This window comes from Cervus elaphus, chromosome 11 (assembly GCF_910594005.1).
Source record: "Cervus elaphus chromosome 11, mCerEla1.1, whole genome shotgun sequence".
NCBI classification, from domain to species: Eukaryota; Metazoa; Chordata; class Mammalia; order Artiodactyla; family Cervidae; genus Cervus; species Cervus elaphus.
Window position 1 is genome coordinate 3,182,713 of NC_057825.1, and position 24,199 is coordinate 3,206,911.

Here is a 24,199-nt window from a genome sequence, read left to right on the forward strand (position 1 = left end):
GGTGTGGCTAAGGGATTTAACTTTTTTTGTCGACTGCAGCATTTAATTCTGTAAAACCTCAATGAATTCTGTACTCTCCCTCTACTCCAGCCTTATAAAAACACTGGTGTGTACGTTTGGCCCAGGTTAAGCATCAGGCCAGTCACCAGACTGGCGGAGGTGAGGCCAGGCTTGTTTTGTGTCTTGTTTTCTGGCTGAACGTCTTTTTACATCTGCTTAGGTTTGCCAACAGCCTTCCAATCAACGACCCCCTGCAGACCGTCTACCAGCTGATGTCAGGGCGGATGCCGGCCGCGTCCACGGTCAGTGGGTCCTGACGGCGCCTCAGTTCAGCGTCTGCGTGGAGCCTGCTCCCACGCGGATGTCCCGCGCCTGCTTCCTCCCCACACCCGCGCACTGGGGCCCTGCGGAGCTGAGTGTGTTCTGAGGCTGAGTGCTCTGTGCTTGCTTCTGGTTTCAGTGCTGTGGGGATGAGAAGTGGGGAGACTGGCGGCCGCACTTGGCCATGATCTTGTCCAACCTGAGCAGCAACGTGGACGTGGAGTCTCGGGCCATGGCCACGATGGGCGACACCCTGGGTAGGTCAGGCTGGATGCGGAAGGGGTGCTGGGCCTCGGTGCTCCAGCCCGAGACTGTCCCTCTGTCCGGGGTGTCCGTGTGTCCCTGGGAGTGCGGTGCCGTCCCGGAGCCCGAGCCCGCCTGCTTTCCATCCCCTCAGCCTCCAAAGGGCTCCTCGACGCCGCGCACTTCTGCTACCTCATGGCCCAGGTCGGATTTGGGGTGTACACCAAGAAGACCACAAAGCTTGTCTTAATCGGGTCAAACCACAGGTAAGGGACATGTCTGCATCGTGGCGCCCGCGCCCCTTAGAAGGGACAGGGCCCCACGTGGCCGACCGGGGCCGCATGCGTGGGGCATGGTGTGCCGGCGCTTCTGCTTCGGGGGCCCGCTCCAGCGTGACACGACGCCTGTCCTCCACAGTTTGCCGTTTTTAAAGTTCGCGACCAACGAAGCGATCCAGAGGACAGAAGCCTACGAGTTCGCGCAGTCGTTGGGGGCACAGACCTGCTCCTTACCCAGCTTCCAGGTGGGGCCCGGGTTCCAGCTCTGACCTGGCTTTGGGCGTGGTCAGTGCTCACAGGGTTGCAGCTCTTAGGGGTTCTATTCAAAGAAACAAAAGCGATGAAATCTGTTTGGAAATTTGAGGAGGTCTCAATCTGTAATGCTCGAGAAGGAAAGCCCGTCGAATTGGGAGTTCTGGCTGTGGTTTGGTTCTCAGCACTCTCTAAGAACCTGCACTGTCTGGTGGCCAGTTTCTCTCCTGTCAGCTGTGGACGGCGTTTCGGGGAGGGTGTGCCCGACGGGCCTGTGCGTGTGCTGCCAGCCGCGCAGGGTGGGCGCGCGGGTGGCTCCCGGGGGCCGCCGTCAGGCACACGTGCGGTGGTGCCTCGTGCTCGCCCCGTGATTGAGAACGCTGACGGCTGTGTTTCTCAGAAGCTTAGTTGTGTGCTCTGATCTAAACCTGCTGAGGGAAGGAGACTGGCTCTGCTCTGGGCAGGCGGGGCAGGGGGCGTGGAGAACGCAGAGGAAGGACAGAAGGACCAGGGCAGGGCCGGCCGGGTGCGGGGGGGCGGCCCTGGGCGGCTCAAGCCCACTGAGTTCGTCTGTCTGTCCCAGGTGTTCAAGTTCATCTACTGCTGCCGCCTGGCCGAGATGGGGCTGGCCACGCAGGCCTTCCACTACTGCGAGGCGATCGCCAAGAGCGTCCTGGCAGAGCCTCACAGACACTCGCCGGTGCTGCTCCGCCAGCTGGCGCAGGTGATGCCTCCTGCAGCCCAGGGGCCCCAGGGCCACGGCAGCGCGGCGCTCAGACCTCCCAACTGGGGTGGGTCCTGCACGTTCCTGGGCGGGGCCAGGTGTTCGCACCGCAGCAGAGGGCCCTTGGGAGCTTTGGCATGAGAAGGGCCTGCTTTCAGGAGGCCCACGTACCCGGGCACCCCAGCCTCGCTGGGGTGGGTCCTGGCTGTGGCCCCACGGCCCCACCTTCTCACTCCGTGAGACAGAAAGCACGTGACGACCTCCTGCCAGCGCCCAGCATCCATGTGTCCCTCTCCCTGGAGGTGGCAGTGACCCCGCGCCCTCGTGACACTGAAGAGCTTTGCCACGGACGCTCTCAGAGTCACAGGAGCCTCACAGACGGGCTGCTGAGCCCACGTTTCTGTGCCATAGCTCCAGCCGTTACCGTGAGGCCAGACTTGGTGTGTCTGTGCCCCCCGCGGCCCCCAGAGCGTGAGCGCCTCTAGGTCGGGGGACACCTCGGCGAGTAGAGTCCAGTGGAGGCGGGCTCAGCGCCCCAGGGTCTGTCCAGTGCTGTGGCCTCCGCGGCCAGTGCAGGGGGTGCTGACGTCCCAGGCCCTCTGCTCACGCCTACACAATCACGGATGTTCCCAGGCCCTCTGCTCACGTGTACACAGTCATGGGTGTTCCCAGGCCCTCTCCTCACATGTACACAGTCATGGGTGTTCCCAGGCCTTCTCCTCACATGTACACAGTCATGGATGTTCCCAGGCCTTCTCCTCACGTGTACACAGTCATGGGTGTTCCCAGGCCTTCTCCTCACGTGTACACAGTCATGGGTGTTCCCAGGCCCTCTCCTCACATGTACACAGTCATGGGTGTTCCCAGGCCTTTTCCTCACATGTACACAGTCATGGGTGTTCCAAGGCCCTCTCCTCACGTGTACACGGTCACAGGTGTTTCCAGGTCCTCTCTTCACGTGTACACGGTCGTGGATGTTCCCAGACTCCTCTCTTCGCGTGTACACGGTCATGGATGGTCCCGCGAGTGCAGCTCAGGGCTCCCGTGGGGGAGGAACTGCGTGTCCGGTCTGGCCTGTCCCCAGGCCGTGGCGGGTGTGGCGGGCGTCTCCTGTGGGAGCAGAGCCTGCATCTCCGCGTGTTTCCAGGTCGCCTCCCAGTTGCGCCTCTTTGACCCTCAGCTGAAGGAGAAGCCGGAGGAGGAGGCGTCTGCGGAGCCCGCCTGGCTGGCCCAGCTGCGGCTCGTGGAGAGACAGGCCGAGGTGCGCTGGGGGTGATGGGGCCCTTGTGTGTACACCGCGCTCGTCGGCGTCTGTGCTCCGGGCACCTCTGTCGGGCGGGGGGCGGCGTCCGGCGGGGAGACATCTGAGGCCCTCCTCCCTCAGGAGGGCGCCGTGGCCTGGAGTCAGGATGGAGCCTGCCCCCCGCGCTGCTCCAGCTCGCCAAGCCCTGAGGGGGGGCCCCGTGATGGCCCGGGACCCCCCCAGCTGTTTGGCCTGGGCGCTGACAACCCGCTGCTGGCCCCGCCGGCGCCCAGCGCAGAGCTCTTCAGCCAGGACGTGCGGCTGCTGCCCTCAGGTGAGCCCGCGCGCGCGGTCCCGCGGCTCCTCCACCCGCGGCCGCCTCCCTCGACGAGCCCGCTGGGTCCCGTGGCTCTGACGGTCTGGCGGAGTGGGCGGGCCGCCTGTGTGCGCAGAGGCAGCGGGGTGGGAGGGCCGTGAAGGCAGAGGGCCTGCGCGGGGCCAGACGGCGGCCTGCCGGGCTGTCAGGGCGTCCCGCGGCCTCGAGCCCACGCCCTGCACTGTGCAGAGTGAGGCCCCGTGACGCCCCGGCAGCCTCAGCCTTTGTGCTCAGACGCGGGGTTCCGTCTCCCAGTGAACGAGGTGTGCTTGCAGAGGCACTGGGGCGAGCACGTGGCCTCAGACGGTCCTTCTCCACCACCTCCCGCAGCTCCTCTGATGCTCCCCGACGGCCCACCAGTCGTCCCCACCCGGGTGCCCATGTTACCTGTGCCACTGCCGGGCCCTGTCGAGCTGGGGCCTGTACATGGACCCCCGGGGGCTGTACCTGGCTTTGCAGAGCCCTCTGGGCCTGACCCTGTGGCCCTGTACCCCGGACCTGGGGTGCCAACCCTCCAGGACACGGACCGCCTGCTCCCAGAGGCCAGGAGCCAGGACGCAGGTGGGTCTGCCAAGGGGCCGTCCTGAGGGCAGAGCAGAGTGGGTTTGCTCTTCATGGAGGTGCCTGTAGGAGGAACCTAAGTCATCCCGACTGGGAGGAGGTGGGAGTGGGTGTCCCGGGGCGGAGGGGGGCAACCCTGTGACCCCGGGGACGCGCTGACCCTCCTACAGGGCTGTCCCTGGCCGTCTGTCCACCTGGACAACCTGGCTCTTAAACTGAAGCTTCATCTTTACATGTTTAGAACAGTGCAGTCTGGGTCTCTGAAGGTTTCGGGAGGCCTGGCGGGTGGGGGAGCCGTGCATCCCCAGCAGCGGGCGTGGCCGCGTGCTCCCCACCCCGGGCGCCGGTGCCGAGCTCACCGGAGCCGCGCTTCCCTTGGCAGGGGCGGCGCCGCAGGAGACGCCGGGCAGAAGCTCGCACTCGGAGCCGGGAGAGGAGGAGTTTGGTGGGAACTTTGCTAATATGGTACTTGCCCACTTCATTTTTGTTTTTAAGCTATTTATTTGTTTTATGTAAACTCCACCGAATAAGTACTCCAGTTCTTCTTTCTTAAATTGTAAGTAGATCAATAGCACTTAAATTTATGAGGTGGTCTTTTGAATTACTTCATAAAGAGAAACCTTGAATCCTTAAAATATGAAGAACTAATGAAAACGTTAATAGGGAGAACAGTAATAGTATAAAAGAAGGTTTTTAAGGAAGAGAAATATGTATCTGTAATGAAATTATCTTGTCAGTTTTAGGCTTTCTAAGATGGAGAACTTCTCTGACTTCTGCATCTTTTTCAGGATCCATAAGACTTTTAGTGCTTTCCTTGAAGTTAAGATTCATTGTATCAGACGTGTTTGACATAAACAAACACCCTTTCTGTGTGCTGTGATCCCAGTGGCAGGGATGGGAGGGCAGGTGGATAAATGCTTTTATATACGTGGTCTGGAAGCTTCTTACAGATTGCCAGTTCTCTTTGGTGTCCTGGGACACTCTCCTTGTGTATTTTATCGTTAAAATATTGTGTCCCTGAGAAAGTAAAAGTGACCGTTTAAGTGTATTGAAAAAATTGTCTCAGCTCGGGGATGAACGTCTTTCTGAACAATTCTGTCTCTTAAACCACCCCTGTCCTCCATGCTCGTGTGTGTCCCGCTTCCTCCTTCCCGCTGGCCCAGTGGGTTCCAGGACCCGCACTGGGAGCGCCTCGGGCCCCTGGAAGACCTTGTTCTCAAGGCCGGGGACCCTGGAAGCGGGGCCTCTCCAGCCCCTCGCGTGCGCCGTGCGGGCCGAGAGGCGCCCCCGCTGAGCTGCGCCCTGTCCCCCCAGGGCTCCTTCAGGACCTCACCGGGCTCCGAGGCGCCGCCGCATGCCCTGCAGCCACCCGCGCCGCTGACGCCCGCAGCCGAAGTGCAGAGACCTGTCCAGGCCGCCAAGAAGGAGAGCAAGGAGCCGAAGAAGGTGACTCTCAGCCCCAGCCGGGCAGGGGTGGGGTCGCACAGACCCTCGTCGTGCCGAGGCGACGACACAGCGTGTGTGTGACGATGGAGCCCAGCGTGTTTTGGAAGGGCCGCCTGTGTGCGGTGCGGTGTGTGTGTCTGTGTCTGTGTCCACGTGTGAACCACCAGCTCAGAGCGGGGGCCGCTGCCCACCCTGAGGCCTGCAGGTCCAGGGCCTGTCCACCCGCCCGGAGGGTGGTGTCCGCACTGACCACTGGTCAGGTTGGGCCCTTGCTGAGCCTCACGTCATCGTGGCGCGCACCACGCTTCTGTCGTGCTTGCTCCCAGTAACGGACGTTAATTGCTTCGTTTTAGTTTGCGTTTATTAGGGATACAGCCACGTGAGTTTTCTCGTCTCTTTTGTGGTGGTAAATGCACTTCTTTCCCGAGAGTATATCCCAGCGTCACGGGACGGCCGCGTGTCCAGCTTTAGAACGTCCTCTGGACAGGCCTCCTCGCACGTTCACCAGGTGGTCCTTCCGGCACCCGCAGGCCAGACCCCAGCCCCGTCATCCCCGGTGCTGCACTGTCCGCCCTCCTGATGGTGGCCGTTGTGCGGGGGTTGGTGCCTCTGCTGATGAGTCACTACACGGCGCCTTTCCAGGCGCTTGTCCCCACCCCGCCTTGTCTGCGGGGATCCGCTTAGGTCTTCTCCCGTCATTTCCGGGGTCAGCAGGCTGGCGGTGGTCCTTCTCACCTGGATGCAGGTTCTGTCAGATGTGTGTTGTGAACGTTTTTTCCAGCCTTGGGTGGCCTCTTATCCTTTGATGGTGGCTTGGGAAGAACATGGTCCTTAGTCTAGCGCTCAGCAGACTGCCTTAATGGCTGGTATCTTTTTTTTAATTATTTGTTTTTGGTCGCTGTGGGTCTGGGTTGCTGCACACTGGCTTTCTCTAGTTGCGGCAGTGGAGGCTGCTTTGTGGCAATGTGCAGGCTTCTCGCTGCGGCGGCTTCTCTTGTGGTGCACGGGCTCCAGGGTGCTCGGGCTCCGCAGTCCGGGCTCCTGGGCTCCGGGAAGCAGGCTCCACAGTCAGGGCTCCGGGTTTAGTTGCTCTGCAGCACAGGGGATCTCCTTGGATGAGAGATGGAACCCATGTCCCCCACGTTGGCAGGCAGATTCCTATCCACTGTGCCACCAGGGAAGCCCCCATGGCTGGTATCACAAGTAAACACAAGTTTAATTCAAAATGTTCGTGAGTCGTGCAGGTGACTGGATTCCCGCCCCTGCCCCTAGCGCGGAGTCGGCCACAGGTTCAGAGCGGGTTGGGGCTGGGGAGCTGCTGCGCTTTGCGGTGGACGTGACAGGCAGTGTGTGTGGGACAAGGCCAACCTCCCTGACACCTGCCCTGTCCCAGCCTGGGGGCGCAAGGGCCTGTTGTGAGGAGCCCGCAGGGACTTGCTGGCGTCACTGCTGCTGGGGGAGACGCTCTCAGGCTGCTCGTCGTTGGCGTTTGGATGTGAGATGCTCCAGGAGGCAAATTACTGTTCCGATTTTTATAATTGTGGTAAAATACACATCACACTGGCCACTTCGCTGTTTTTAAGTGCGCGGTTCTGTCGTGCGGCCACCACCACCGTCCCCAGGACTCTGTCGTCTTCCACACCGAAGCCCTGAGCCCTGGAGGCCGCTCCCGCCTCCAGCCGGGCATCTGCCTCCTGTCTCTGTGGCCGTGGCGCCTGCGGGCCCTGACACGGGGGCTCACGCGGGCCCTGACTTGGGGGCTCACGCGGGCCGGCCCTGCTGTGATGGGCTCGTTCTTAGCGCCACGTCCTCAGGCTCGTTCTGGTGGTTTCTCTGTTCAGAGCAGCGAATCCTGGTTCTCCCGCTGGCTGCCTGTGAAGAAAAGGACAGAAGCTTATCTGCCAGACGACAAGAACAAATCGGTGAGTCCTGCCAGGTGGGCCTGAGGAGCCGGGGGGTCTGCAGCAGCAGGGCGTCCAGCTGTTTGCATGAAGCGTCTCAGCCCTCGGCGAACCCGAGCCAGTGCCTCTTGCGTGCTCAGGGTCTGACTCTGCTCGCCTCGTGGTGCTGAGTTCTCTTTTCACTTTTCACGACCCCGGCAGATCGTCTGGGATGAGAAGAAGAACCGATGGGTGGATGTCAACGAGCCGGAGGAGGAGGTGAGCTGGGACCCAGGCATTCGCTGGAACCCCGGGCGGAGAGGCCCTCCCCAGGGCAGGAGCTGTGGGGCGGCGGATCTCCAAGTGGGCTTTCTTTCTGCAGAAGAAGGCTCCGCCCCCGCCTCCAGCTGCCCTTCCCAAGGCTCCACACGCTGCCCACCCTGGTCCCGGAGGGCCCCCCAGGCCCACTGTGAACATGTATTCTAGAAAAGCAGGTAACAAAGCCTAGCCCAAAGCTAGGTCGTCTGGGTCGTCTGTTTGTCCTCTACGCACTCCAGAGCCCAGCAGGGACCACGTGTCTGTCAGGCGTGGTTTGTCTCCCGCGAGAAGAGGGCTGGTTCTCTGAGGATGAGTCTGGGGTGGGGGTGCGCGTCTTCCTGAGCAGTGAGTGGTCCTGGAAGGGTGGATCTGATCAATTGGAAAGGCATCCTGGTGGCATCATGGCATGAAGTGAGACCCTCACCTGAGCAGCAGGCCCCGGGAGAGGCTCCCTGTCAGAGCCCGGCCTCCCTGGGGCTGGAAGTGGGGTCCCCATGCTCCCTGGACACATGGAGGGTGGAGCGGGGACCACGGCATGGGGTGACCTATCCCCCTCTCTGCGTCATAGCTGGGACCAGGGCACGTTACGTGGACATCTTGAACCCGGGGGGACCCCAGCGGAGCGAGTCAGCCCTGGCTCCCACTGACCTCTTTGCACCCCTGGCCCCGCTTCCAATTCCAGCTCACCTGTTGGGCCCAAACACAGGTACATAGCCCACTCAGCAGGGGTGTTCGCCCCCGCCTGCTGACCTTGGGTCTCCTTCTGGGCCCCTGGCCTTGGTCCACTTTCAAGAAGAGCACCGCAGACGCAGAGTGCGAGGCCCGCCATGCTGTCTGCAGGCGTGTGTGCGCTGGGGGGGGCGGGGGGGGGGGCAGGTGGAGCGCATCCCCTGGGGCTGAGTTCCCCGGCCCCAGGGCCGTGTGGATGAGTGAGGGCCTCCCCCCCACCCCCCGTCTCCCCGTAGATGCAGAGGAGGTGCCGTCCACCGAGGGGGCCGGCAGGGAGGGGCCAGCCAGGCCGGAGCCCGCCTCGGATCCCAAGGTGAGCCCTGCGCAGGGCGGGGGCGTGGGGGGCAGTGGAAGTCAGCCTCCTGCTCCCCCGAGAGGTGGCCACGCGCGTGTTCTCTGGGAACACTGTCCTACTGACGTTTTAATAGCGTAAAGGGTTTCTTCGTGTGTGTAAAATACAGTCATTTAGAGTTTGATATCTAAGGTTGGATGGAGCTTGATTTCAGCCCGGGTTCTCCATTACTTAGCTATTTAAAGTTTGGGGGTGGGGGGCTGGTGGTCCAGCGGTTAGGACCCTGTACGTCCCCCTGTAGGGCAAGGGTTCAGTCCCTGGTTGGGGAGCTGAGATCCCACAAGCGGTGTGGCGAGGCTGAAAGGAAAAGGTGGGGGCAGGGAATGGGGCCATTCAGGTCCTCTGAGCCTCGGGGTGCCGCCCCGTGGATGGGGTCACAGTGCTGGTTGCAGGGCCACCATGGGGCGCACAGCAGGTGCCCGGTAAGTAAGGGTGCGATGCGGGTTGGAGGAGCAGGTCCGTGCGGAACCTGCAGGGCTTCTCAGAAGGCGCCCCCGGGAGCTCGTGCGCTCGTCGCGGGTGGCCCTGCCTCGTGTGGGAGCCCCAGGCTCGCCCGGCTTTGCTGGTAGCAGCCTCCCCCTGTCCCAGCAGGTGTTCGGGCCTGCAGTGGCCTCGCTCCCTGGACCTGAACTCCCAGCGTCTGGATTGGATGGCCCCCAGGGAGGAGAGGTAAACAGCACCGGGGGGCGCATCTGCGGAGAATCTGGGCCCCGGGGGCCACGTTGTCCGAATGGCTTCTCTGAGACGGTGTTAACGGGCGGCGAAAGGGCAGTTTAGAAACTAAGGAACCGGAGTAGTGTTGTGTTTCTTAAAAAAGTCACACGTGTGTCCGCAGAGTCCTTTGGGAGCTTGGGCCAGAGTGAGGGCTGCGAGCGCTCGTCCGCGGGGGTCCCCTCTGTCCCTCGGGCAGCGTGAGGTCAGGCCACCCGAGGCCCAGGGCTAGGCAAACCTCCGTCTTGCATGGGTCCTTTCCTGTAAAAACTGCCCATGAAACAGGAGGTTCAGGCTTTCTCCCCATGGAGCCGTGCTGATTCCAGCGGCAGCGTACTCCTCGGGGTTGAGCTGCCGACGCGGAGCAGCGGCGCGCACGCTGACTTCGGTGTTTGTGTCTGTGTTCTTGCTGTTTTGTAGCTTTCGCGCTGTAGCTCGCTGAGCTCGTTATCACGGGAAGTGAGCCAGCATTTTGACCAGGTACCTGTGGCTGGCCGTGTGCACGGGGCTGGTCTTCCCCCGAGGTCGCTCTGCTGCCCACTGTGCCCCGGCTGCCGACGTCACCTGTCGCCGCTCGGCCCTCACACGCCTGAGCGCGCAGCGTCCCTTTCTGTCGGGGTTCTCGGAGGGTGGTGTCGGATATCCAGGCACATCCACGGTCAGGCTGGCTCCAGGATGCCCGCAGAGAAGGGACTAGCTCTGTGGTTGTGCTTTTCTGAACTGAGTGTTTTAGAGGACTAGTCGCAGGCGTAGCCTCACGGGGGGTGTGCGTGCACGCGCGCATCAGAAGCCGGCTGGGACCAGGACGCCCTTATTTCAAAAGCGGAGGTTCTGTTTTCTGATCAGCAGGGGAAAGTGTTTCAGGCCAGGCAGGGTGAGGTGGTGACTGCTGTCCTGTGGTCAGGCTGTATGGGAAACAAAGGAATAAATACTTCAGCTTTTCCACGCGTTGTGGAACTAGGCTTTTCCCGTGGCTCAGCAGAAAGACTTCCTGGGACTTGTTGGTTTGTGACTAGAGCGCTGGGTGTTGTAGCTGGGCGCCTGCGGTCTGGGGCGGTCCCTAGTACCTGCTCCCCTCCCCCACTGCTGCGTGTGCATGCCCTGGTGTGACTGTTTCTCTGAGCCCCGTTAAATAATTAAATGTAGTTCTGCAATAAGCGCCTTTGACCTGCTTCTGTGGCGTCTTCGAAAGCGTGACAAACCCTTCCTCAGAAACCGTGTCTGTATTTGCAAGCGCGCCGAGCGGCTGTGCTCGGTCTGGGGGTGAGACGCCCTCCCTCTGTGCTCCCCAGGCTCCCGGCGCTCCGGCGCCCGCGGGGGCCCCTTCTGGGGCCGCGGTGCCCTTCTACAACCCGGCTCAGCTTGCACAAGTAAGTGCCCTCGCTGTCCGCCCGGCCGGCCGCTGCCCTGGGGTGGCGGTGCTGCCCGGGGGAGGGGCTGGGCGCCCCAGCAGTCTCCTGCTGCCGCCGCCCTGGGGTGGGGCTGACCCCTCCCCTGCTGACCTTGGCTCCTCTTCACCTGGTGGCTGGTAGCCTTCAGGCGGGAAATGCTTCCTTTCATTTGTCTCCCTCCCAGGCTCTGGCCTGGAGAGAGTGGACAGGAGGTGGGGGCAGTCTTGGGATGCAATAGAGGAGGAGGTCTGCCAGGAGGTCTTGGCTTTACCTCCCCTGACCCAAGGCAGACCCTGCCCTCGTCACCTGGGGTTCCCAACCTCTGGCTCCCTTGGGGTGGGCCCCCGTGACTGCGCCCTCCCTGCTCCCAGCCACCATCCGCGTCTGCAGTCCACAGCTGAGGGGGTCTTCTCTGCTGGATCTTCACCTTGCGGATGCCTTCACAAAACTTCCTTGACTTGCACTTGGGTTAGGGTTTTCCTGGGATCCAGAGTAAACGCCTGTGCCCCGTGCCGCCTCCCCGGGCGCTCCCTGCCTCCCCCTTCACCAGTTGGGGTTCCTCAGACCCGGCTGTGGGCGCGGCCTCACCCCACCACCCTGCCTCAGTCAGGGACCTGGGCTGCGCAAGAGACGGCACACACACCTGTTCGTTGAGACCAGTTGTCTGTTCTGCTTGTTCTGCGGCCCCCCTGGGGCCAGCGTGCAGACCTCAGTCCTGTCCCTGTTGTTTCAGGCCCCTGCCACCTCAGGAAGCTCAAGGACGGGGAGGATTGGCCAGAGGAAGTACCCAGCGTTAAGCTAGAAAGGCCGTGTCCTGGAGCGGCACCAGGACGGGAGGTGGCTGTTTGCCAAGGGCTGAGGCCGATGGCCTGCGACTCCAGTCTGTCCCCAGATGGACGTGAACGCAGCGACTCAGAAGTGACTTACGGAGCGTTCCAACATTAATTCGACACCTTCAAGATGCTGGATGAACAGTGACTCTTTGACCCAAAGGAATGATTTAAGGATCCACCGTTTGCAGTCACTTAAGGACGTGACACTTAGTGAAGCTGGAGCAATCTTGGCTGCAGGAGGATTTTGCTAAGGCATCTCTCAAAACCTCATGGTGAATCGTTGCCAAATAAAGCCCAGAGGTCCTTTCAGACGCCAGGAGGAGACCGTGCACCTTTGACTCAGAGAGGAGCTCGCCTGCCTGCCCTGTACCCGGAGGCGGTCAGGTCAGCCCCCGCTCCATGTTGTTGAGCCTGGAAGGGTGCTTCATCTCAGAGGAAACTGGGCTTCCTTTAGCAGCAGTTTCATTAGGTTTTGAGAGCAGCCCTCGCTCCTGACATGTGTTTTGTCTCCTGGAGCCAAGACGTGCCCAGCTCTGCGTGGTGTCCTGTGACCTCACCAGGACCAGGCTTCCAGCAGTCAGAGGGACCAGCTGGGACGGAGCTGTTCTGAGTGACGGGTCCAGCGTCGCAGCTGGGACTCCCGGGGTTGGTTTGGGTTTTTCTGTGGACCCTCCGGGCCCTGCTTCCCGCGGCCGGTCCCGGCAGTGATGCCAGCCCACTGCTGCCTCTCACCGCTGCGTCGCTTAGGGAGCTGGTAACATCCTGAAGAAAGTGGCTTGCAGCTGTTTCTTGTCTGAAGCTCCAGAGGCCGACCTTTCTGGCCCCGGACTTGTCAGCGGCTCAGCTGCTGACTCAGCCTGTGAACTGGCACAGGACGATGACCTCCTGGCAGCCTCAGCTTTAAGGCTTCATCGACTGTTCTCAAAACTGTTCATTCTTCTTGTTCAGTCTAAAGGGACTAAAGAAAAGATTTAAATATTTATAAAAATCATTAGGAAATAATTTCTGTAGAACGCTGGGGGACGTGGTTTGTTGGGTTTTAATCCAAGTGTCCGGGCTTGGGTTGGGTGGGGTCAGCACAGGGCCCTCGGGTCCACTGGGTCGTCTCAGAGGGACCTGCAGAACAGTTTCCAGGACGCGTCACAGATGTGTCCCTTTGGGAGGGGCCGGCCTCACCGGCGGGCGGTCTCATGTCCAGGGGCAGCGCTAGTGCAACCCCCAGGCTGAGACCTGCTGGGCGCCGCCCTGCCTGTTGTCTGTGTCCACCGCCAGCGAGTTTTGATTCAAGAAGCTTCCTCCGAGGCGGGAGCTGCTATTTTTCCTAAATGCAAATTGTTGAATAAAATATTTTGCGCTCTCAAGCCCTTTCACCCTGCCTCCTTTTGTTTATTGAAGCCTTTGGGGATCTGGGCCTCCTCTGCAATTTGATTGGCTGCTAGGGCTCCCTGGGCCACTACTTTCTGTCCCTCTGCCAGACCCGTCCGTTAGGGGCCCCCCGGAGAAAGGGGTTCCTCTCCGATGGGCGGTGGGCGGGCCTGATAGGAAAACCCATCCTGAGGGCAGTGAAGAGGGACCGGGATAGCGCTCTGCTTTCTATGCCCCAGTCCGCCCCAGGGTCCCCACTGGTCAAATACGGAGACGAGGGGCAGGGCGGGGCTGCGGGGCTGGGGGCGGGCCCGGGGGGCGGGGTAGGGGCGGGGCGCGAGCTACGCTAGTCGGGAGGAAGCCGCCGGCGCTCCCGGCGCCCACCCGAGGGCGCCCTCCGCCCTCGGCCCTCGCTCCACGCGCCTAGGTCCTCCGGCCGCCAGTGGCCGCTGCGGGCACTGGGATCCAGGCCGCCCTGCCCGCCGGTTGCCGGGGAGCGGCCGCCGAAGCCCGCGGAGCTGGGGAGCTGGCGGCATCAAGAGGTGGGGGCACGGGGCGCGATGACCCCGGGCGGGGGCGGCAGTCCTGGAGAAAGTCCAGGGCGGGGATACGGGGCCAGCAGACCTAGGCGCCGAGTGACCCCTGGGCGGGAGCGCGGAGGCCTTAGGCGGGACGACCCCTAAGCTGGGCTCGAGGACGGGGCGGGGCGACCCCGGGGTTGGAGTCCGGGCGCACGGGTCCTTGGCGCGGGATCGGGTCGCCGGACTCCGCGGCGCGGAGCGGGGCGCGGGGGTCCGTGTCGCGCCAGGATCCCGGGCGCGGGTCTCGTCCCCCGCACCCCGTCTCCAGCCCCGCGGCTCCGGGCGGTTGTTACCGTGGGGAGCGCGCAACCGGCCGGGCCAGACTCGCTAATCCTGAGTCAGGGGCCTTCGCGGCCGGGCCGCAGACCCGCTCAGGGTCGCCTGCTCTCGGGGCGGGATCTGCGGGCCGAGCGATGGTGGTGGGCGCGCAGGTGAGCGAGTTAGGGCCGTCTGACTCCGCGGGGTGGGGGTGGGGGGTGAGGATTGGGCTTGGTCCGGGTCTCGCTCCGAGGCTGCGCCTACTCCTTTGCGGCGGGAATTCTCGCTCTTTGGGCCCCTGGCTCCCCAAGTGAGGAGCCGTGCCCCCGCCCATCCCCCCACCCCCCGCAAGGGGGGCTTCCCTCCATCCTAAGATGCTGGACTTTTCACCCGTCTCCTGGGAGGAGCCAGCAGACCAGGATGCCTAAATGCTTGTTCTTGCTCCGCCTCTAATGACCTGTCCGCTCTGTCATGCTGACCCGTGCTGTCCTTCAGGATCATTAAATGGCATCACCACCCCAGTGATGAAGGCTAATTGCAGGGTGTTCCCTTAGGTACTTTCTTGGGACTCCGGACCTTCGGGGCTCCCAGCTATGCAGCAGCAGGTCCTGTGCAAGCCGGACCACCCCAGGCCTGAGGGGGAGCTGCTGCCATGCCTCTGCTCCGCGACCCCGCCAGCCACGGCTGAGCACACGGCCCTGACCCTGGGCGTAGGCAGCAGCACCCAGAGGAGCCGTTTCCCGGGTCAGCCAGGCTGCCCCCAGCCCTGAGGGCTGGCCCCCCGGACTATGCCATCCAAGTTGGCGAGCTTGGGGCACTCAGAGGCCGCCTCCCAGCAGCCCACTCCCCAGGGGTGTCTGCGTCCTGAAGGCAGCATGCTCAAGGGACTGCTTCCAAACAGTGATGAAGAGCCTGTCCCCTGCCTGGGGTCCCCGGCTGCTGGCGACCTTCGGGGACCCGAGAGGAGCCCAGAGCTCCCCCTGGACACCCCAGAGCAAGTCAGCAACGAGGACCCACAGGCCCAAGCGAGACCCTTCACCCCGAAGCCGCCACCCCCGAGGCCCAGGCTGGAGCGGGCGCTATCCCTGGATGAGAAGGGCTGGAGAAAGAGGCGTTTTCGAACCAGCCGTGAGGACCTGACTGTGCGGAATGGGGCCAGCCCCTCGGGGGGCTCCCTGCAGGACGAGACCCCCAGGACCCCCACCCGCAGCGGCTCCCCACCTTGCCTGAGCGCCTCCCTGCAGGAGATCCCCACGGCTCGCAGGGCCCCGGGCAGCGGGGGGCCCTCCTCATGGGGAAACTGTCTTTCCGGGATGATCAGCACGTCCCTGGACCTGCTGCACCGGGAAGGGGCCTCGGCCGGGAGTGCCCCCCGGCTGGCCAGCCTGCTTTCCCCGCGCCCGCTGCCCGCCATGGGCCGCAACGTGGCCTCCGAAGGCCTGCGGACAGCGAACAAGGTGGACCCGGATCATGCCGACTACAAGCTCCGGCTACAGGCCAGGCTGTTCCGTGCGCACAGCAGCCTGGGCCCTGGCCGGCCCCCGAGCCCCCTGGCCTGCGACGACTGCTCCCTCCACTCGTCCAGGTCCACCTTCAGCCTCCTGGCGCCCATCCGTGCCAAGGACGTCCGGAGCAGGTAGGGCCCTGGGGGAGGCGGCCTCGGGCCTCGGGGAGCCCTCAGAGGCCCCGTGAGAGCCGTGGGCAGGCTCTCCTGAGAGCGTGTGTGGGCCATCTCCTCCCCCCGCCCTCCCAGCCACACCCCCCAGCTTCTCCTCCTGCGTCTCAGCCCCCGGGCTCCTGTGAAACGTAGCCGGTCAGGTGCGAAGACCCCTCTGCACGCGGGGCGGGCCTGTTTTCCTTCCTGCTTCTTGCTCTTGTCAGGAGCAGCCCTTCGTGTGCGTGTGGAGGTGGGCCCAGGACTCAGGTGTGTCCCGGGACCCGTGTCCACACAGTCCTTTTGCTGAGAACCACTGTGAGGCAGCCGTGCCCCAAGCACCTGCTGGCACTCTTCCAGAATGGAGAGCTGGATGGGGCTGGGGGGCCCCAGGGGCGTGGCCAGGCTGCCCCTAGGGGAGGGTCCCTGTGGCCCACCTCCAGCAGGGAGGGGCACAGGCAGAAGCCCCACCTCTGTCCTTGATGCTCAGAAGCGCCCCAGGGTTTCCTAACGTTCAGGGCTTGGCCCCCGACCCTGTGGGCAAGGAGGATGCTGGGTGTCCAGCTTCACAGGGCTTGAGTGGTTAGTCCTAATTATCGCCTAATTTATATCTTGAAGGGGAGGCAGGTGCTGCCCCCATCTCCACCTCTGAACCCCCGGCCCTGACCCAGAGCCTCGGGGCACACCAGACCCAGTCCCCAGGGGCTTCTAGCCCAATCCGCCCACAGCCACCGGCTGTCTGCTGGCCTGTTTTTTCCGGGAGCTTGGGCTCGGGGCCATGCTGTGCTGCCCAGGCTGTGACTCAAAAGTCATGCTGTGCCCTCCCTGCCTGCCCCCACTGCCCGTCCACGCTGGGCCCGGCCCTGAACCTGCCTCTCCGGCCTCCTGACTTGTCGGCGAGGGCTGGGCGGGTGGTTTGAGGCGCGCTTCTGGCCACTGCCCTGACTCCGGGGGCCCCACCCCACCCACCCCCTGATTGATGCCAAGGCCCCCCCCGGGGGGGGGGCGGGGGAGCTCTGCCTCGGCTGCCCCCCCGGCGCGCCCCTCCAATCCAGCCCAGTGACTGTTTCGAGTCTGTGAGCCACGCGGTCTCTGGCAAGTGTTAACCTCTGCTGTGGGGATGAAAAAGCAGCCCCAGGCCACACACACCAACCGCATAGTGTTGTGGACAAAGGAACACTTTGTTCGAGGAGGCCGAAATGTGAGTTTCAGGTCATTTTCCCTTGGCACAAAAATACTTGTTTTCCCCAGCCACTGAAAAGTGTAGGTGATTTCCCTGGTGGTCCAGTGGCTAAGACTGTGCTCCGAGTCCCGGGGGACTGGGTTCAATCCCCGGTCAGGGAACCAAATCCCACGTGCCACAGTGAAGAATTGGTGTGCCACAACTAAAGATCCCGCATAGCGAAGATGGAAGCTCCTGCGTGCCACAACTAAGACCCAGTTCAGTTCAGTCGCTCAGTCATGTCCGACTCTCTGCGACCCCATGGACTGCAGCGCTCCAGGCCTCCCTGTCCATCACCAACTCCCGGAGTTTACCCAGACTCATGCCCATCGAGTCGGTGATGCCATCCAGCCATCTCATCCTCTGTCATCCCTTTCTCCTCCTGCCCCCAATCCCTCCCAGCATCAGGGTCTGTTCCAATGAGTCAGCTCTTCGCATCAGGTGGCCAAAGTATTGGAGTTTCAGCTTCAGCATCAGTCCTTCCGGTGAACACCCAGGACTGATCTCCTTTGGGATGGACGGGTTGGATCTCCTTGCTTCACCAGGCCCATGACAGCCAAATAAGCAAACTATGTCGTTGATTAAGAAGGAGTGATAGTAACCCTGAAAGTGCAGGCGCGAGTCTCAGCCTGTGGGCGGCACACAGCCCGGGCCTGGCCGGGGTCGAGGCCAAGGACTGAGGAAAGGGCCGTGGACTGTGCCCTTGACGGGCTGCCTTCTGCTCCCCCCTGCGGAAGGGGCTGGTTTGGAGAAGGCAGCCCCTGCAGGCAGCCCGACGGGGTCCTCAATACGGGGCAGCCTCAGGGAGGCGCCTGCCTCCTGACATCCTCTAGCTCTTGTCCTGCAGAGCTTGTAAGGACTGGACTCTAACTTCATCTCCTTCCAAGGGATTGGTGCCTATCTCTGCAAGCCAGGGTCTACGGTCTTCTAAGCAAGTGGGAATGACAAGAGCAAGTGAGACGTTTCAACTTGTCAGCTCTTCACATCAGGTGGCCAAAGTATTGGAGTTTCAGCTTCAACATCAGTCCTTCCAATGAATATTCGGGACTGATCTCCTTTGGGATGGACGGGTTGAGCCTGGACGTTTGAGCCTGTGCGTTCCTCTCTGTCGTTGGGAACCTGATCAGTCAGGCACAGTCCTTGTCACCGGCCCAAGGGAAACAGTTTTCACACAGTTGGGAAGGAAAAAAAAAACCGAGGCAGTACTAACAGGCTTTCGTGGATGTGTGGAAATGACATGAGTCTCAGGTTTGTCCCTAAATGAAGTCTCCCTGGCACCTGGGCCCGTGTGAGGCTGCTCTTGGGTTAAGTGGAGACAGGCAGACAGCCCTGTGAGGACAGAGACCCTGCAAGGACTCTGCGGCGGTGTTTGACTCTTTGCACCGTTTGCATGAGTTACTCTGTGAGAGCCTACGGTGGATTGAACCTGCAAAGACAGAGGCATCCCGGGCAGCCTTTACAAGCTCCCAGGGCCGGATGGCGAGGCAGAGGCCCGAGCCCCGGGGAAGGGCGTGCCCCCCAAGTCTGCTTACAGTCCAGAAGCCCACCTCGACCTCCTCAGCCCTTCCAGGGCCTTGCCCTTAGAGGGTCCCCCCAAAAGCCCCAAACGTCACCTGCCTGTCCCTTCCTCTCTGGAGGCCAGGAGCCTGCGGGTGTCTGTAGAGCCATGGACATGGCAGGTTTCCCTGGACTGCAGGGGCTCTCCGCACTGTGCTCCCCCCGACCCCCGCCAGGGTCCTGAGGCCACTCCAGCTCTGGGAGGGGCTCCCGGCCCAGAGATGTGTCCTGCTCCTAGCCCCTCTCTGGGTCCGTCTGCTGCGACCCCCCAGCTCAATCTGGCCCGTCTCCGCAGGAGCTACCTGGAGGGGAGCCTCCTGGCAAGCGGGGCCCTGATGGGGGCGGACGAGCTGGCCCGTTACTTCCCGGACCGGACCGTGGCTCTGTTCGTGGCCACATGGAACATGCAGGGCCAGAAGGTGAGCAGGCGCCGGCCCCACGTGGGACGGGGCGGGGCTCCTTCCGGATTCTTCCCCGGGGCGCGCAGAGGAGCCTCCTGGCTGGCACAGCGTCTCTCGCCCACCTCTCCACTGCTTCACGCGGCACGAATGCTTCGGTTTGCAGGGACGCTGTACGTTCTAGAGCTGTTGTAGGCTAACGGCAGATTTGGAAGGAAGGAGCAGACATTTCCTGACAGCCACCTGGCCTCCAGGTGGCCGTACCCTTCCCCCACCACGCGGCCCTGCTGCTCTAGTTGCCCCGGGCCACTCGTGCGAGTGCAAACAAGCGTGTGGGGACACGGTGCCCCGATGCACACCGCGGGCGGGTGTCCACGCCGTGGTCCGGGTCTGTCTCCCGCCGTGTGTCGCCGTGGTCGGGGCTCATGTCCTCCATCCCGCCTGTGAGCTGGCGGCCCGGAGCGACTGCAGCCAGGGGGCGTGTGGTTCACACGCTGATTTCTGGGGGAGCCCAGCAGGGGCTTTCTCTCCAGCCACCCCATGTCTCCTGGGGGGTCCCTTCCCACAGCTAGGGGTGTCTGCCCCTGCGTGCAGGAGGCTCCGACTCTGGGGCTGGCCACGGGCTTCCTCTAGACGGCGGGCGACCTAACGCCCAGCGGGACCCCTGGCCCCGTCTGGATTGCCTCCTGTTGCCCATGCGCACTGAAGCGCATCTCAGCATGTCTCATGCGAAGAACGGACGTGGCCGCTTCCCAGGCTGCTGTCGGTCAGGGTGGCGGGTGGGGCTGCTTCAGGACAGGCCCCCCACAAAACCACCCCCTCAGCAGAAGTGCAGGCAGGTGCCCGGGCTTCTGGCTCTGCTGTCCACGGGGAGCCCCGGGCTGTCCACGGCCTGGCCTGCACCTGGGGCCCGGGGCGCCTGGGCCGCCGCTGGTGGGGGCGTGGAGACCGCCTGCCAGGTGCCCACCTCCCTCCCCGGGGCTGCTGTGAGGGCAGAGGTGTGTGTGTGGGGGTCCCCTTGTGGGCAGCCAGGCCCCGGGGCCAGAGGCAGCACAGTTGCTGTGTGTGGGCCCCAGCAAGGGATGGAGGACAGGCTGAGGGAGGGGTGGGCCGCCTGCCCGGGCCAGTGGCTCACCGTGTGTGGTCAAGGATGCCCCGGAGCGGAGCCCCCGCTGTGGGGCCCCTGCAGCCCCTGCCAGCAGCTGCCTTTCCGCAGGAGCTGCCCCCGAACCTGGACGAGCTCCTGCTGCCAGCCGAGGCTGACCTGGCCCAGGACCTGTATGTCGTGGGCGTCCAGGAGGGCTGCTCCGACAGGTAGGGCCGGGGTCTCCCCTGCTGCTTCCCCACCGGCTCCGCGTCCCCGACCGGCCGCTCCCGCGCGGTCCTGTGAACCGGTCTCGGTCCTTCGGCCGAGACCCCCATGTGAGGGGTGACATGGGCTGTGGTCAAGCCCGGACTCAACCGGGATCGCTTTCTTCTTGAGTGGGGACGCACAGAGTTTAAAAGAAACGGGACTGAGCGTCTTGTAAATAGACAGCTGCTCCGGGCCCCGCGCGGCGCGGCCCCTGAGCATCAGCGCTCACCCATCCTGGCCGTGTGCTCAGCTCACCTGGTGATGGGCAGGGTCGCGGCAGAGACCAGCGGTAGGCACCAGCCTGGCCGGAGTGGAGGTGCCCGGCCTGCTCCAGACCCTGGGGGGCGGGGTCTGGGCTCCAGGTGGCCCCCCTCCCGCCTCCCTGGGCTCCTGCTCTTGGCCTCTGGGAGGCAGCGGAGGACCCGTGGCCGTGACGGAGACGCAGGAGGCGGCGCAGGCTTGCCCTCGAGCTGTGCGGCTCTGACCGCCCCCACTGCCCCGCAGGCGGGAGTGGGAGACGCGGCTGCAGGAGACGCTGGGCCCGCACTACGTCATGCTGTACTCGGCAGCCCACGGCGCGCTCTACATGTCCGTGCTCATCCGCAGGGACCTCATCTGGTTCTGCTCAGGTGGGCGCCCCGGGCGGATGTGCAGGCTGGGGGCGGGCAGCCTGGCCGGCCCCCGGGGACAGCCTGGGTCAGCCCTGCTCCTCCCGCGCAGAGGTGGAGAGCTCCACGGTGACCACCCGCATCGTGTCCCAGATCAAGACCAAGGGGGCCCTGGGCGTCAGCTTCACCTTCTTCGGCACCTCCCTGCTCTTCATCACGTCCCACTTCACCTGTAAGTCCTTCACCTGTGGCCCCCCTTCACCTGTCCTTCACGTGTAGGCCCCCCTTCAACTGTAGGCCCCAGACCTCTCGAGGGGAAGGTCACGGTGCAGATGCTGGGTGATAGATCTTGCTGGGTGGGGGGTCTGTCTCGGACCGACCCCCAGGCACCAACCTTGGGCTCAGAAATCTGCCTGTGGAGAGGCCCCACCCTGCTGTCCTTGCAGCTGGAGACGGGAAGGTGGGTGAGCGGCTGGTGGACTACAGCAAGACCGTCCAGGGCCTGGCCCTGCCCAAGAACGTGCCGGACACCAGCCCCTACCGCTCCGACGCTGGTGAGCAGCTGTACCCTCCCCCAGACACGGCGACTTCCCTCATTCTCTGGGTGGTTTAATGGAGAGGAATGGTTAGAGCTTTGAGAACCAAGGCCAGAAACGTCTGCAGTCGCTCACCAACCTGAAGCAAGGTCTGGCGCCAGGCTCCCCGAGTTGTGACCCCATGAACCCAGAAAGATGCGGGCACCCCCCCACCCCTGCGCCTCCCTGGCCCTGAGCCCCAAGGGGGTCCTGGGCTGCCGCCTGCTTCCGGGGGCGTGCGGGAGTATCCTGACCCGGAGTCGGGGTGCAGACACACGGGGAGAGGGGGGCGGGTCTCACACACCTCCCTGCCTCTCATGCCCCAGCGGACGTCACCACCCGCTTCGACGAGGTCTTCTGGTTCGGAGACTTCAACTTCCGCCTGAGCGGGGGGCGGGCGACCGTGGAGGCCATCCTGAGGCAGGACCCTGGCTCCAGCGTGCAGGCCCTGCTGCAGCATGACCAGCTCGCCCGTGAGATGCAGAGAGGTGAGCAGGCCAGGCGCTGCCGCGGCCGGCGGGCCCAAGGGGCGTGGGGGTGCTGGCCCTGAGCCGCCACCGAGCCGGGGCCACGCCCCTTCCCAGGGTCCATCTTCAAGGGCTTCCAGGAGCCGGACATCCACTTCCTGCCGTCGTACAAGTTCGACGTCGGGAAGGACTCGTATGACAGCACCTCCAAGCAGAGGACCCCGTCCTACACGGTGAGCCGCCTGCCTGCGGGGCTGGGGAGCGGGTGCCGGGCCCCGGGGGCTTCCGTGCGAGGGGACTCTGCTGGAGGGCAGCGAGGGAAGCGCGGGCCGGCCCCGCCCGCCGCCAACCGGCCCCCGGGCCCGCCCGCAGGACCGCGTCCTGTTCAGGAGCCGCCACAAGGACGACATCTGCCCCGTAAAGTACTCCTCCTGCCCCGGCATCAGGACATCCGACCACCGCCCCGTGTACGGCCTGTTCCGGGTCAAAGTGAGGCCGGGGAGAGACAAGTCAGTACCCCCCGGATGCCCCCGCTCCCGGGCCCCGGGCGGGGGGCAGCCTGAGCACACAGCCTGGCCTCGGCATGTCCCGATGCCCTGAGGAGAGTGGGGTTCTGGGCGCCCCAAGGGGACATGGCTGCCTAGGGGGTCAGAAGCCAGCGTCAGGCGAGCGATGCACCAGAGGGTGGGGACCTCGCCCACACCCCGAGCCAGCCAGGCCTCCCAGACACACAGCCCCCAAAACAGCTGGTGGGCGGCAGGGGCCACCTACCATGGGGCCGGCCTGGCACAGGCGGGAGGCAGAGTCCCCCGGCTCCCGGCACACGGCAGCGGGTTGGCGTGCGGCTGGTAGGGCCGGGCGCAGCCCCGGGACCCAGGCCTCAGCTGTGCCCAGCCCCTCCACGTGCCGCCCGCCTGTGGCCGACACCCAGGAGTCGGGGCTGGGAGGACACTGCCCTCCTGATGGCCCTTCCTCCCCAGTATCCCACTAGCTGCTGGGAAGTTTGACCGGGAGCTGTACCTGCTGGGAATCAAGAGACGCATCTCCAGAGAGATCCAGAGGCAGCAGGCACTCAAGAGCCAGCACGCCAGCGCCATCTGCACCGTCTCCTGAGGGCGTCTGAGGAAGGCCCAGGTACAGGCTGTGCCCAGGACGGAACCAGCACGTCCCCGCAGAGCCCCCGCTCAGGCTGGGCTGCGCAGGGCCGACCCTGACCTCCCCGCACCGTGGGGGTCGTCAGCGGCAGAAGGACCGCGTCGGGCTAGCCAAGCGCAGGTCACGCGCCCTGCGGGCAGGTGCCCTAACCTCCCGTTAGGTCATCACGTGTGCACGTCCAGGTTCATCATTGGAAGCAGCCTCCCCGCCCGCCAACCCAGACCCAGAGCTGTCCTTCTGATGCCCAGTGGCGGGCAGGGGGCGCTGCTCAGGCCCATGAACTGCCTCGCTTTCCCCTCTAGCCGTTGGGTCCATCTGCTGAGGTCACGGCAGCCCAGAGCAGCAGGAGCGTGAGGGACCACTTCCGGCCCAGAGCAGCCGCTGGAAGTGTGGGGTGTTGCCACTTTGCTGGCCGAGGCCACCCCGTCTTTTTTTCTTAAGTGATTTAGAGCCCGTTACTGCCTTGTGGCTTACACCCCATCTCATAAAAACAAACAAAAAAAAAGGCGTAGGCTTTGAACGTGGGAAAATCTAGGGGCATTCAATCTAGTCTTTCAAATTATTTATTTTTCCATATTTATATTTTTAAATAAATGCATATATTGAATCTTAAGCTCTTTGTGGCCAAAGATTGGGTCCTAGAAAGACCAGTCTTGCACACCTGTTCTTGCAAGGCTCTTGCGAGCACAGGCTGTCACTGTGAGCTCAGGGGCAGCTCAGCCTCACCTGCCCCGTCCCATGTTTGCGTCTGTACCCATGCTCGGCCCCAGGTAAGTGTTCTCCACAGATCCTGTTGAGTGACGTTAAGTCAGTTCCAACCAATACTGTATCCAACTTTCATTAGCTTCAGCTTCCAAGATGTGTCTCCATTTTGAAGCAACACACACCCAGTCTTTTGATACAAATTCAGAAAATTCCATGAATGAGAATGCGCGGCCTATCCCATCTGATTTCTGGAAATTCTTCAGACTGGATATATAAAATTTTGATGAAAAAATGTACCATTGAGCTTTAAATCAATTAACAGGAAGTCTCCTGTTATACAAATTTTTCTGGTAACGGGAGTCACGATGAGTAGGGTTTTATGGATTCTTTCTTCGCATTTTCTCTGACACAAATCATGGAGAAATTAGTGACACCGGTGTGAACTAGTTTCGCTTGAGACTGAGCTTCATGTCCTGGGCCAGGGGAGGGGTGGGCGGCAGGGGGAAAGGGGTCACTGCACACATTTCATGGGTCCACAGCGAAGCAGTGTATTTTATGAAAGCCGTTAGACTTACGTGAATGGGATTTTACTTGGAAAGTTAGGTTGAAATTCAAATTAATGCAAATGAAGTTGACCAGGGT

The 24,199-nt window shown here is 63.1% G+C and overlaps 2 protein-coding genes across 18 annotated transcripts in view; both read left to right on the plus strand.

Annotated features, from left to right (window-relative positions):
• SEC16A (SEC16 homolog A, endoplasmic reticulum export factor) overlaps positions 1-13,019 on the plus strand; it is a 30,949-nt gene extending 17,930 nt beyond the window's left edge. For 3 of the 15 annotated variants that reach the window (XM_043916359.1, XM_043916358.1, XM_043916364.1), the window contains 19 exons: positions 221-302; positions 461-578; positions 719-830; positions 982-1,087; positions 1,678-1,818; positions 2,966-3,079; positions 3,203-3,395; positions 3,768-3,998; positions 4,381-4,463; positions 5,313-5,444; positions 7,286-7,366; positions 7,547-7,603; positions 7,707-7,818; positions 8,211-8,348; positions 8,608-8,684; positions 9,312-9,392; positions 9,855-9,914; positions 10,727-10,804; positions 11,559-13,019. In XM_043916359.1, the coding sequence (XP_043772294.1) occupies positions 221-302; positions 461-578; positions 719-830; positions 982-1,087; positions 1,678-1,818; positions 2,966-3,079; positions 3,203-3,395; positions 3,768-3,998; positions 4,381-4,463; positions 5,313-5,444; positions 7,286-7,366; positions 7,547-7,603; positions 7,707-7,818; positions 8,211-8,348; positions 8,608-8,684; positions 9,312-9,392; positions 9,855-9,914; positions 10,727-10,804; positions 11,559-11,627 (2,065 nt within the window). In that variant the 3' untranslated portion in view covers positions 11,628-13,019. The remainder of the gene's footprint in view (positions 1-220; positions 303-460; positions 579-718; positions 831-981; positions 1,088-1,677; positions 1,819-2,965; positions 3,080-3,202; positions 3,396-3,767; positions 3,999-4,380; positions 4,464-5,312; positions 5,445-7,285; positions 7,367-7,546; positions 7,604-7,706; positions 7,819-8,210; positions 8,349-8,607; positions 8,685-9,311; positions 9,393-9,854; positions 9,915-10,726; positions 10,805-11,558) is intronic. The other 12 variants (XM_043916360.1, XM_043916363.1, XM_043916361.1 and 9 more) reach the window with 12 other exon arrangements.
• Positions 13,020-13,437: 418 nt separating this feature from the next.
• Positions 13,438-23,862, plus strand: INPP5E (inositol polyphosphate-5-phosphatase E). 3 transcript variants are annotated; one of them, XM_043916404.1, is made up of 11 exons: positions 13,438-13,565; positions 14,417-15,498; positions 18,591-18,714; positions 19,910-20,007; positions 20,552-20,676; positions 20,768-20,887; positions 21,102-21,209; positions 21,557-21,718; positions 21,815-21,930; positions 22,070-22,186; positions 22,678-23,862. In XM_043916404.1, the coding sequence occupies exons 2-11, from the start codon at positions 14,651-14,653 to the stop codon at positions 22,702-22,704; spliced, it is 1,845 nt and encodes a 614-aa protein (XP_043772339.1). In that variant the 5' UTR covers positions 13,438-13,565; positions 14,417-14,650; the 3' UTR covers positions 22,705-23,862. The 3 variants fall into 3 exon arrangements, with proteins under 3 accessions (XP_043772339.1, XP_043772338.1, XP_043772337.1); XM_043916403.1 differs by having other exon boundaries at positions 22,070-22,164; XM_043916402.1 differs by having other exon boundaries at positions 13,439-13,565; positions 22,070-22,206.
• Positions 23,863-24,199: the final 337 nt, after the last annotated feature.